Below are 12039 nucleotides of genomic sequence, written 5' to 3' on the forward strand. Positions count from 1 at the left end.
CAGGAAACCCCGCCTTAGACAACAGGAAGTGGCCAGGAGAGAGCAATCCCTGGACCCAACGGTACATGTGTTGAATTCTAGCTCTTTCCCCTGTTTCAGGAATGGAGTGAACTGACTCTGCCTGCAGGAGTTTGACTGGAACCTGGCGCTTCACAGACCAAGGAAGTGTGAGGAGCCAGGGGTGGGGTGGGCTACAGGCGGAAAATCTCACAGCAGGGCTTGTTTGGGAATAAGAGGTGACGAGAAAGACTCAGATGGTTCAACAGCTTCAGTGTCTTGCTTTTACCATTCTCTTCTCAGTATCCACCCCATCCACGTCTCCAGAGAGGAAAAAAATGTGTCAGTGATGAGGTCTTAGAGATGGCAAGAGAATCCATGGGGCCTCCTCACTCGCATCCTCTGATTGGAGAGTGGAGTGTCTCTCTCTCAGCAGGTGCCCGGTGTTTAACCAGGAAGTTCCACTATACATGACCCATCAGAGGCCTGAAATCCTCAGATTGGTTGAAGAAACAAAATGACTAAGCACATCAGTAAAGGAATTTTGGATTTAAAAATTTTTTGAAAGTGGATAGACTGAAATATCATAAAACACCAAATTTGAAAAAAACTATATATTCACATGATGAAAAACGACATATTATGGGATAATTTATTTTATGATAAAGGACATACTTTTCAGTTGGGTTTAGAGCATCCCTCTGTAGTTCCACAGATGTAAGAAAAGAGTCATCAGAAGAGAAAACACTCAAGAGGAGATGTCACTGCCCAGGGTGTTGCATCTAGTTTTGATTCTTATTTACAATTCTTCTATCTTTGCGGTTTCCAGATTAAGTCAGAAACATCTTTATAATTTAGAAACTATATCACAGTAACTTTTTTTGAAAAATAAAAGACAAAATTGAGGTGTGTATGGGGTGAAGATGCCCAGCACAGCAGATCTGGGCTGGTCCACGTGTAAGGCGTTACCACAAGCACTTCACGCAGTAGATCCTCAGAAAGGGCTTCAGGGAAAACATAAATGATGGCCTAGAATGAATGTCTTCAGGGTGTTCATTTTAGTGACAATGAGGATTCTAGGTTCTCTTGCATGCTCTGGGACAGGTCTGCAGGAAGGAATATGTTCATTCTGTGTGCAGGTTCTTAGGGATTCCGATGATTTTATGTAGACAGACCACCCTCTCAGTGCTTTGTGAGTGGAGTTGACCTACAGTACTGGAGCAGAATCTGTGGTCTTAGAGAAAGGGCTTCCTCTTCTAACCAGGGTTCCTTCCTGCTATGACTGGAGACTGTGGCTCCACACGGGAGACTCACCTGCAAATGTAGCTCAGGAGACTGTAGTTGTCACGAGGAAGGATAGAGAGTTGCTTCACCAACTCCTGCTGAGCCTGGAAAGAGAATTTTGATACTAGTACGCAATCCTGCTGCCTGTTCATCAGCAATGTATGTAGAGACATGACTGTGCATCTATGTAGGGAAAACACTTTGTTTGTCACTCCTGTTCTCATACAGGTCTTCGAATTAAACTATTTTGAAATTAAAACTCTGAGAATTCAAAAAATATAAACTGAAGCCCAGACTGGTCTTGAACTCCCTATGTAGCCAATGATGACCTTGAACTTCTGAGCCTCCTGCCTGAGTGCCGAGATTACAAGTGTGTGCAGCCATACCCAGTGTGTGTCAGGCTAAGGATCAAACCGGGGGCTCTGTACATGCTAGGCAAGCAGACTGTCGCCCACCCACTCCTGACCTTGAGTACCTGTAAGAACAGACTATCTGAAAACTCACATTCATGATGGGTTGCTGAATGAATGCGGTGTAATGATCCAAAAAACAATCAAACCACAATCTAATATCTCAGAGTGACTGTGAAATGATGAGAAAAGGATTCTTCTGTGGTGGCTTTAAAGCCCTGTGGTCTTGCTGAGAACGTCTGGGACGTAGGCCAGACTGGCCTAGCTGGAAGGCACACACTGGGATGGGAGGTTCAAGTTCTGCAGAAGCTATAGATGTCAGAAGTGCCCATCCACAGACCACAGGTGCCAGCGAGACGGAGGAAGGGCTCGTTGCTCTTGCCAGCAGCAGCTGCCTGCAGAGCCTGTGATCACCCTCTGATGATGTGTGGGATGGCATCTAGCATGACTCTTTTTTTAGGTGTTTTTCAAGTTTTATTCTATGTCATTCACAAAGGAGATCTGAAATGCCCCTGTAAATCAAGGGTTTCCAAAAGCCTCTTCCTCCCCTAAGCACCCACAACTCAGGTGGACTGTGCGGCCTTATTTTTTTTTTCTTGGAAAACAGCTACACGTTGATTGCATCATCAAACTTTTCTTCCTCATATGTCCCAGGATCTTCATAACCATGGCTCCCCATCAGCAGTTCAGACAGGGAAGTCTGAAAGCTATTTCCTCACTGCCCAGGATGTCCTAAGACTCAGGGTATATCATAAAAACTGAAGAATAGAGAACTACCCAACCCAAAAAAACAAAACAAAAGAAAAACCCTGAAGTCACTAGTTAGTTTCACATGCCTTGGTCCTCTGCACAATCCCAGGTAAAGCTGACAAGAGCATTGTCTAAGTTTGTGCTGCCCAACACATGTGCTAATTGCCACATGTAGCCACTCAATTTAATTAAAATTAAGAATCTGACTCTTCTGGTATATTAGCCATATTTTGAGGACATGTTATCACATGTGAGTAGAGGTTAGCACATGGGACGGTAATATGATTACATCACTACAGAAATCCTATTGCTTTAAGTAAATATACTGAGCCTCACAGACTACGACGTACGAGGTGGCTGTAGAATGACCGATGGAGGCAGACTTCTGTGTACATCTGCAAGAGTGTGTCCAGAGAGCTTTAACGGAGGTGGGAAGGCCCACCCTGACTGTGAGTCTGGAGTTTTGGTAAAAAGAGGAAAGCGCCGGGCGATGGTGGCGCACGCCTTTAATCCCAGCACTCGGGAGGCAGAGGCAGGCGGATCTCTGAGTTCGAGGCCAGGCTGGACCGACAACCTCAAAAACAATACAGAGAAACCCTGTCTCGAAAAACCAAAAAAAAAAAAAAAAAAAAAAAAAAGAGGAAAGCAAGCTAAGCCTGGACATTCATCTCTGCCTGCACCCTGACTGGATGCAGTGTGACCAGCTGCCGGTGCCCTCCTGCCGATGCCTTCTCTGCCGCCATTCAGTGTATCTTGAAACTGAGCTCAAATAAACCCTTCCTTCCTTACATTGCTTTTGTTGGCATTTTGCCACACCAGTGTGGTAGTAACTAATACAGTGCCTAATTTGCCAAAAGAAAGAATGAAAGTCAAATCCATTTGTACTGTTTTGCCAATGAGAATGGCGCCACTGGTCTGGCACTGCTGCTGAAGCTTCAGAGCGACAATCCTACCAAGGGGTTTGGCCCCCATGACTCACTCCCACTGCTAAGGAGGACAGTCAGCTAGAGAGACACCAACCTTTGCCTCATCGGCGTTCATGAGCTGCCCGCAGAGCAGGAAGCCTTCGTACTGGCCCCAGGGAACTACGGGCTCTGGGAGGTCTCGGAGGTAGAGCTTTAACAGGGAGGCCACGGTGTGCACATCTGTGTCCCTGAAAGAAAACAAGCTTCACTCAGAGAGCAGAACCAAGAGGCCTCTCACTTACCCTAACGGGCCACCCAGTCAAAGCATGAACCACAGAGGGACGCCTCACAAAGGACCAGAGGCGGGAAAGTCCCACACCCTGACACCAGCTCCGGGAACAACTCCAGCCACTTCCTCTGTTCCACACAGCTGCCTCAAAGGTAACATTAAGGTTCACTTTTTCATTCAATGCTCTTTAATTATTTTGGTCTTTTTCTGCTTTCTTCAGACCACTTAACACCTCACAGTTAGCCATGTCTAATTAGTCTCTCTTTTTTTGCACGTGTGAACTTCTTTATATCCTTGGTCCACTGTTCTCATTGGCTCCCAGAGTATTCAAAGCAGCTCTGAAGTCCAGTCATATAGTTCATCAATAGTTTGTTTAGTCATAACCAACAAGTAAGCTTACTTTTATCTTGCCTTTTTTCATTCTTTTTATTATTTCTGTGATAAACCTGAGGGATTACCTAGTCCATCAGGCCATAACACTTGGAGCACACAAATGTTAGCAAACCCTGTGCTGGGTGCTGGCATGTGAGAAGCGCAGGACTCAGTAGGTCACAAGTGTAGAGAGGGACAGCTTGAGAGCCACTGGAACTCTTTAGGTGTCATCGTGTAGTGGAGGAGATCTGAAAGTGCAGGTGTGTAAGCCTAGAGAGGGAGCAGCAGTCCCCACTGAGGGCCTGTGACATTTGAATGAGTGTCAAGGCAAGGCTCTGAGCTTCAGCTTCTGACGTTTCTAACAAGTGTTGTCTCAGCTCAGGAGGCAGATCTGGCCTGGAACCTGCATTTTTATAGCCTGCTGGTTGAAAATGATTACTTTTTAAGTGCTTACAGGGAAAAAGCCAAAGCTGTCTCATTAGATAAAAATCATATGCACTCAAAGTTACACTATCAATGAAATAGTTTGTAGAGGAACACAAGCCTGCGTGTTCACTTACAGACTGTCATTGATTCCTTACTGGGAGAGAATACAGATGGTGACAAAGCCCTGAAGAGCCTAAGAGTGTGATCTGTGACCCAGCCTGGGAAGTCTGCTGGCCCCTGAATTGTAGTGGTTGCATTTTTTCTGCTAAAAGAGAAATGAAACCTGGACCTATCACATAACAGTGTCACAGTTACCCAGTGTCTTTATGGCATCTAGGGACTCTGCTTGTTTGTGGCCTCTCCTCCACCCTATGCTTAATGAAGATCCCGTGTCCTAACCATCATCTCAAGTGAATTGCTCACATCCCCTCTCCTTCTATACCTGACTTCAGATACCATTGCCTTCCCCAGCCTCCCCCTCCCTTCCCCCATCCTCTCCTATCCACGGATGGCATGGCCCAACACACCAAACACACCCATGGAATGAATGGAGAGGGGCAATTTTCAGTGAGAAAAATAGCAGCAGTGATAAGGGGAAAAACAGACCTGTAAAAAGAAACTACAGCTTTAAAGGGGGACATTTTATCACAAGAAACTAAGACAGCAAAGAAAACCAACATTATAAACAGAAAGGAAGGATGATGGTGGCATATGTCATTAAGAGCAGCACTCGGAAGGCAGAGGCAGGCGGATCTCTGTGAGTTCAAGGCCAGCCTGGTCTACAGAGTGAGTTTCAGAACAGCCAGGGCTACACAGAGAAACCTTGTAGAAGAAGAAGAAGAAGAAGAAGAAGAAGAAGAAGAAGAAGAAGAAGAAGGAGGAGGAGGAGGAGGAGGAGGAGGAGGAGGAGGAGGAGGAGGAGGAGGAGGAGGAGGAGGAGGAGGAGGAGGAGGACGAGGAGGAGGACGAGGACGAGGAGGAGGACGAGGAGGACGAGGACGAGGAGGATGAGGAGGACGAGGACGAGGAGGATGAGGAGGACGAGGACGAGGAGGACGAGGAGGAGGAAGAGAAGGAGGAGGAGGGAGGGGAGGGGAAGGAGGAGGAGGAGCAGGAGAAGGAGGAGGAGCAGGAGCAGGAGGAAAAGTGTTATAGCCAGATAGAATAGGGATTTGGTTTATTAGGTCTCATCATCAATGTCATTTTCTCAAGGACTTCTCTAGTTCCACTAGACCATGAAAGGCTCCCTCTCTCTAAGTTCTGTTATCTCTGCTTGTCACTTTTAGCAATAACAAAGTGGAACTTATGTGGATTTCTATGTGTTGAGGGCATAATGTTATCCCCGCTGTGTTAGTGCTGACTCAGGGGTCACCCTTATGGTCTAAGTCTCCAGGATCACTTCTCTTGAGTTGGCTGTTCCTCCAAACCAAAGAATCCACCTTAAATGACTTTTTTGTCAGTTCTGAGCTCTGACCCATCTTAGGTGCCCTGTTAGGCTGTCTTGAGCTCTCCTGTGTGCCACGCAGCACACCTGTCCATTTTCACAGAGCGCCTCAGGGATGGGATGGACATCAGTGTTGTAACCAGGAGGCATCCGTGCCCGGTAAAAACAGACAAGGAGACTTTTAAAACAGTTTTTTCATATGTATGTGTGTGATGTGTGTATTTATTCATGTTACGTGTGTGTGTGTACGCATACATGTGAGTGCATGTTTCTGTGGAGGACAGACGTTGGTTGACATGGGTGCCTGCCTTTGATTTCTCCCCACCTTATGTAGTGAGGCAATGTCCTTCACGTGAACACGAAAGCTTGAAGATTTGGGCAATCTAGCTATCCAGATAGCTCAGGGGATCTCCTGTCCTGGCCTCTGGAGGACTGGATTATAGACAGGACACCATGTCCCTACCATTCATTGCTGGGGATCTGAACCCCACCCTCAACTTTTCTCCTTCCTTAGCCACTGAGTCACCTGCCCTAGCCATACAGGAGGCTTTTATTTTTGTTTTTCTCTATTTGGTGAGAATACCACCAAGCAAGAGACCCATGTTTCTTTTGTTTAGGTGAAAAAGTAGCAGATCATCTGACAGAATAACTTTGTGAAAGACCTAGGGACCACCCACTGGCCCCATGTTAGAGATGCCAGGAAGGGCTGTCTTGACTTTCCAACTCCTGTGACTGATTGATAAAAATCATGTTCAGCTCTCTTTCTTTCACCTCTCTGTCTGTTCCTCTCCCCCGTATTTCCTCTCTCTCCCTCTCTTCCCTTGCTCCTCTCTCCTGCTGCTCCTGTCTCCGGAGGTTGATCTCCCAAAAGAAAAATATATTCAAGATTTAGAAAAGCTATAACTATAGAAGAGGTGTAGCTTACTCCACAGCTATGCCTGTGGCAAAACCCTGCAAGGTGCTAAGCCATGGTCACCTATAGGTGCTGAGACACTCTCTTAGCCTTGGCCTTAAACATGTTAGAAGTTAGCTAAATGACAAGAACAAACAAAAAATCCTGTATTCTTCTCCACATAAGGCTTGTCCACTCAAGAACTCAAGAGGCATATGGATCCAGGAACTGTCCCTGGAAGGACTCTCTCTCTCTCTCTCTCTCTCTCTCTCTCTCTCTCTCTCTCTCTCTCTCTCTCTCTCTCTCTCGTTTGTGTGTGTGTGTCTGTCTCTCTCTCTCTGTCCCTCTTCCTCCCTCCCTCTCTCCTTCCCTCTGTGTGGGTATGAAAGAGATTATATGGGTGTGTGGTTGTGTATGTGTGTGATTGTGTTATATGTGTGTGTGTGTGATTGCATATATCTATCTATCTATCTGTGTGTGTGTGTGTGTGTGTGTGTGAGGGGGCAGCTTTCCTCCCCCTTCTAAGCTCCCGAATTTCATGGGAATCCCCCACACCTATCTGGCAGAACTCAAACTGGCATCCAAGGGAGTTATTGGCAAGGTCCATAATAACCTCTATCCTTTGGCATCCTGACTTTATTCATTAAGCAATAACCCACCTACATCTTTTGATCAACACAAACATAATTTAAAAATGAAGAAGAAAACTGAATGCAATGAAAGTGAGCATTCTGGAATAGGCACCTGCTTATGAACCGTAACTGACTGTGCTGTTCAAAGGGCCCGTAACTTGCTGTGGTTCCAGTGGAAACTATACTGCTCCTTATCTAAACTTCATGGGTAAATTAGCCTATAGACTACTAAGGGTGTAAGAGATAGTCCTATTGTTGGTCAAACTAAGACGATGGCAGAGTGGGCATGGAGAGAAACCTATGGGGTTTAGAGATGGTTGGAGGGAAAACAACTGAAGGGGAAAAGTAAGGAGACTTCTGCACAGGAATGACTCAGACCTTCATAACTTCCCCCTCTGTCCTAAATAACTCTAGGGGATTTCAACATTTGTAAACTGGGGAGCATTCAGGCCCATTGTACCAAATCCTGTTTGCTGAGCTGCTAACTTGGTAAGAGTGATTAGTCTTAAGCCAGCAGGACAAGTGTGTGCAGGCACAGGTACCACAGTCAACAGAGTGTGCAGTGTGTGGTGGGCCTGTACCAGCTGAGCATGCAGTGTGGAGAAGGACTTCCTTGTTGCGTGCCTGGAGAGTAAGAGAAACTGACTGCAGGAGTTGTCACCACACCAGATATGCCTCATGCAGGGCTGGAAACCTTTGATGAGGATAAAGTGAGTACCAGGCTGCCATGGTGGTGTGTACTCCATTCAGAAGACTCAGAGCTGAGTGGACTTGGAGACTAAGGAGAATTCTAGGTCTGGCCACTTCTGGAATGCTGGAGAAGACTGCTGGTCCCTGTGGACACAGATGTGGTGATCCTCTCACGTGTTGGCGTAGATAGCTCTGTTCTTCATGTTTCTCGTCTGCATGATGAGGATGCTGAGCATTCCTAGGAAAGCCTCAGCTTTCCCCCAAGCTCTGTATCTCCCCCTCCCTCATGTCCCAAGCATTCCCTGAATCTGCCCAGAACATACTGTATCGTATAAATCGTCTGCACACTCTCCTAACTGTGCCCAGGTGTGATGAACAGAGCTCCCTTCCTATTGTGATCCAGTGCTTTTGAAGCTTTTGAAGGTTCCTGGCTTAACTAGGTCCTCTGTCCTCAGTCATCTGGGCAGGGTAAGAGGCAGATGGGACAGTGCAAGTAAGGACAGCATACCTGTCAAAAGAAGGCCGTTCCCCCGCATCGAAAGCATCTCTCAGCTGCTTCACTAAGTTGTCCTGCCCAGGCAGGCGGAAGATGCCCTCTTCACTCACACCATGCTCCAGGATGAACTCTGCACACTTCTCCACCAGGATGGGCACCAGGTGAGGGCCAAACTTCTGCTCATAGGCCACAGTCTCATCCAGACGCTGGCCGAACACCGCTGAGAAGAAGAAATGTGGGACCCCTGAGTTATTGTGACCTTTGAGTCAATGGGTAGTCAGAGGCTTTGCACATTTCTTCTCCTTTTAAAATTATTATTATTATTATCATTGCCATTTTACACTTGGGGGTTTTGCCTGCATGTGTGTCTGTGCACCACGTGCACGAGTGCCCTTGGAGGCCAGATGAGAGCATTAGATTCCCCTGGGACCCAAGTTACAAATGGTTGTAAGCTGTCATGTTGGCGCTGGGAATCAAATCAAAACCAGTTCCTCTAGAAGAGTACTCAGTGTTCTTAACCTCTAAGGAATCTCTCCAGTTCCTTTTTCTTTAAAAAATACTGTTCGTTTTTAATTTAAGTTTTTGAGAATTGCACACATGGATATTGTATTTGCATCATTCCCATCCCTCACTCTTCCACCTGTGGCTCTTTGCATGTGCCCCTCAAACTCATGATCACTTCAGCTCTCATTATTGTTTTATATACACACATGCATGTGTGCAAGTAAACACACACACACACACACACACACACACACACACACACACACACGAGCGCGCCCGCGCACTGATAAATCCATTTAGTGTCGCTCTATGTATTTGTTTAGGGCTAACCCCTTGGGATGGCATAATCTATCAGGGGGCTTGTCCCTAGCAAGTAGATTAATTCTCTCTCTCTCTCTCTCTCTCTCTCTCTCTCTCTCTCTCTCTCTCTCTCTCTCTCTCTCTCTCTCAGAAGCCATTGATTGCCTGTAGCTCTTCATCTAGGGGTAGAGATTTCCTCCATCAACACTGGCATGTCAACTGGTATTGTCACTGTTCAGGCCATGTTTATTTGACCACATCTTTGAACATTCATGGGCACAAGGTCATAGACAGCTGGCACTATCTCACAGCCGAGGTCCTGGCGTCCCAGCTCCTACAGTCTTTTGCCCCTCCCCCTTTCATGACATTCCCTAAGCTTCAGGGTTGTGTTTTTGATGTATTAATTGGGGTTAGGCACCACACAGTCACTTGTTCTCTGAATTTTGACCAGATGTGAACTTCTGTAATGATCTCCAGCTGCTGCCAAAGGAAGTTCTTTGATGAGGGGCAAGAACTACACTCATCTGTGGATAAAAAGTTAAGTATTAGAATGCAGTTAGGAATTGTACTGGTGTGGGAAAGTGGAAGTAATGGGTTTTCCTCTTGGGTCCAATACCTCACCAGCCATGAGCAGCTGGCTAGCTGTATATTATCCGGCAAGAATTCCTTCCTATTGAGCAGGTCTTCAATCTAATTAGACAGCCGTTGGTTGCCCCCAAAATATAAGTGCCATGATTGTACCCTCGGGGATATCTTGCTGTCCTGCTCATTGCTGCGGCTCTACAGTTGGGCAGGACTATTGGTTACTTTTCTCCTTTGGCAGGTTGCATAACACCTTTTGCTGCTAAGACAGCTGGTCCTCAGGGAAGAGTTTCCAAGTCAGTGCCAGCTCAGTTCGTCTAAGTCTTATGTCTGGCACATGTGGTGCCTTCAGCAATAGGGCCTTACATTCAAATGCTGGGAGGAAACTAAGGACAATGGCAATAGCCTTAGAGACTGGGGGAGTCTCTTTTACTGGCCAACAGCTCAACAGGAGGTTTTTTTATACCTGACTGGCACTGGGGATTTTGTTAGACAGTTTGCAGCTCTTGGAGGGAGTATTATTGATACAGAAGAAACTCAAAGTGATTTAATTGCTATTATAAAGAACTTACTGATAGATTTGCTTAGGAGACATTAAGTCAGACAAGTAAAATTTAGGTATAGGAGCAGGAGCACTGCCTCTAAGACACCCCGCCCCCAAATGAGTAGCGTGCTAACCAGCCTGTTAGAGATAAGAGAAATTTAAGGTGCTAGGATGTAAATATGTATTTACTGGAACTGGCCAGTCATTAGCTATGTGGTGGTTTGAAAGAGAATGGCTTCATAGATTTGAATGTTTGGTCACCAGGGAGTGACACTATTTGAAAGGGTTAGGAGGTGTGGCCTTGTTGGAGGAAGTGTGTCACTGGGGTGGGCTTTGAGGTTTCAGAAGCCCAAGCCAGGCCCAGTGACTTGCTCTTCCTGCTGCCTGCAAATCCAGATGTAGGACTCTCAGCTACTTCTCCAGCACCATGTCTGCCTGCACACTGCCTTGCTCCCCACTTTGATGGTAATAGACTAAACTTCTGAAACTATAAGCCAGCCTTAATTAAATGCTTTATTTTGTAAGAGCTACCATTTTCTTTTGACAGCAACAGAACAGTGATCAAGACAGACTCGACTCCCATAATAAAGACATACCTCCAAGGGGCAGCACAAGGGAGGCGGTGCAGAGCCACAACCACCATTAAGTCCTGTCTTGCCATTAAATCCCCTGTGCTCTTATCAGGGAAGATGCAGTCCTGCCAGGTGGGCAAGATGGCTAACAACTATTTGAAAGAGAACAGCAGCATGCTTAAAATAATTCTGGCAATATGTAACATATTTGGTATATAAATCTCCTGTCTGCCTAAGCAGGCAGACTTGCAGTCTCCTGACTCTGTTTAAGCTATTGAAATGTAACCTGGGGCCTGGACCTAAGAGAGATGTAGGGATGGCTGTGCATGTAAAATGCATAACCCTGAGGTGCATGTAAACTAATGAAACCCTGTACTGGGGAGTCGACTCTTCATTGGCCATTAGCCCCAGACAGCCAAGCACTAGTAAAGAGCTTTCCTTCATCTCTAAGTGTGATTCTTACTGAAAAAGCAGATTATTTCCAAGACATTAGACAGACAGCTCACTGCATCCCAGGGCCTCAGAGCCAGGCATGGCTTCTGAATGTGCCTTGCCCCAGCTACTGATATAGCAAGTTTACTAATGCCTCCAAGGCTCAGTGTGGTTGACAGTGAAGTGACTGTGACAGTGTTGTCACCTCAGGGCTGCTGTCAAAAGGAAATGAATGAGCAATGGTTAGCAGAGTACCTGTCAAGCTTCCTGGCACATGGGGCCCAGAAGAAGTTGGGTGTTATCTTAGATATGTAAAAAATGGGGGGGGAGCTTAAAATGGAGACTGACAGAAACAGCCTGGGGAAATTCAAATGATTTGTCTTCAGGCCTTGTTTAATACCATTCTAAATTCTTTAAAGGTGACACAGAAAAATCAAGAACCGAATTCTGCTGGTGACATGGAGTATCCAGGTACAAGAGCCCATCACTGGGTTTTCTCATACTGAGTTTAGCCATTA

The 12039-nt window shown here is 46.2% G+C and overlaps 1 protein-coding gene across 3 annotated transcripts in view; it reads right to left on the minus strand.

The window, feature by feature from the left end:
• The window catches only part of Arhgap25 (Rho GTPase activating protein 25), a 76637-nt gene that overhangs the window by 8221 nt on the left and 56377 nt on the right, over window positions 1-12039 (minus strand). For all 3 annotated transcript variants that reach the window (XM_005071122.4, XM_013114118.3, XM_021227769.2), the window contains 3 exons: window positions 8600-8807; window positions 3462-3594; window positions 1312-1385 (listed from right to left, as the gene is read on the minus strand). In XM_005071122.4, coding sequence (XP_005071179.1) covers window positions 1312-1385; window positions 3462-3594; window positions 8600-8807 — 415 coding nt within the window. The remainder of the gene's footprint in view (window positions 1-1311; window positions 1386-3461; window positions 3595-8599; window positions 8808-12039) is intronic.

The sequence above is a fragment of the Mesocricetus auratus genome, unplaced genomic scaffold (genome assembly GCF_017639785.1).
Source record: "Mesocricetus auratus isolate SY011 unplaced genomic scaffold, BCM_Maur_2.0 Super-Scaffold_100676, whole genome shotgun sequence".
NCBI classification, from domain to species: domain Eukaryota; kingdom Metazoa; phylum Chordata; class Mammalia; order Rodentia; family Cricetidae; genus Mesocricetus; species Mesocricetus auratus.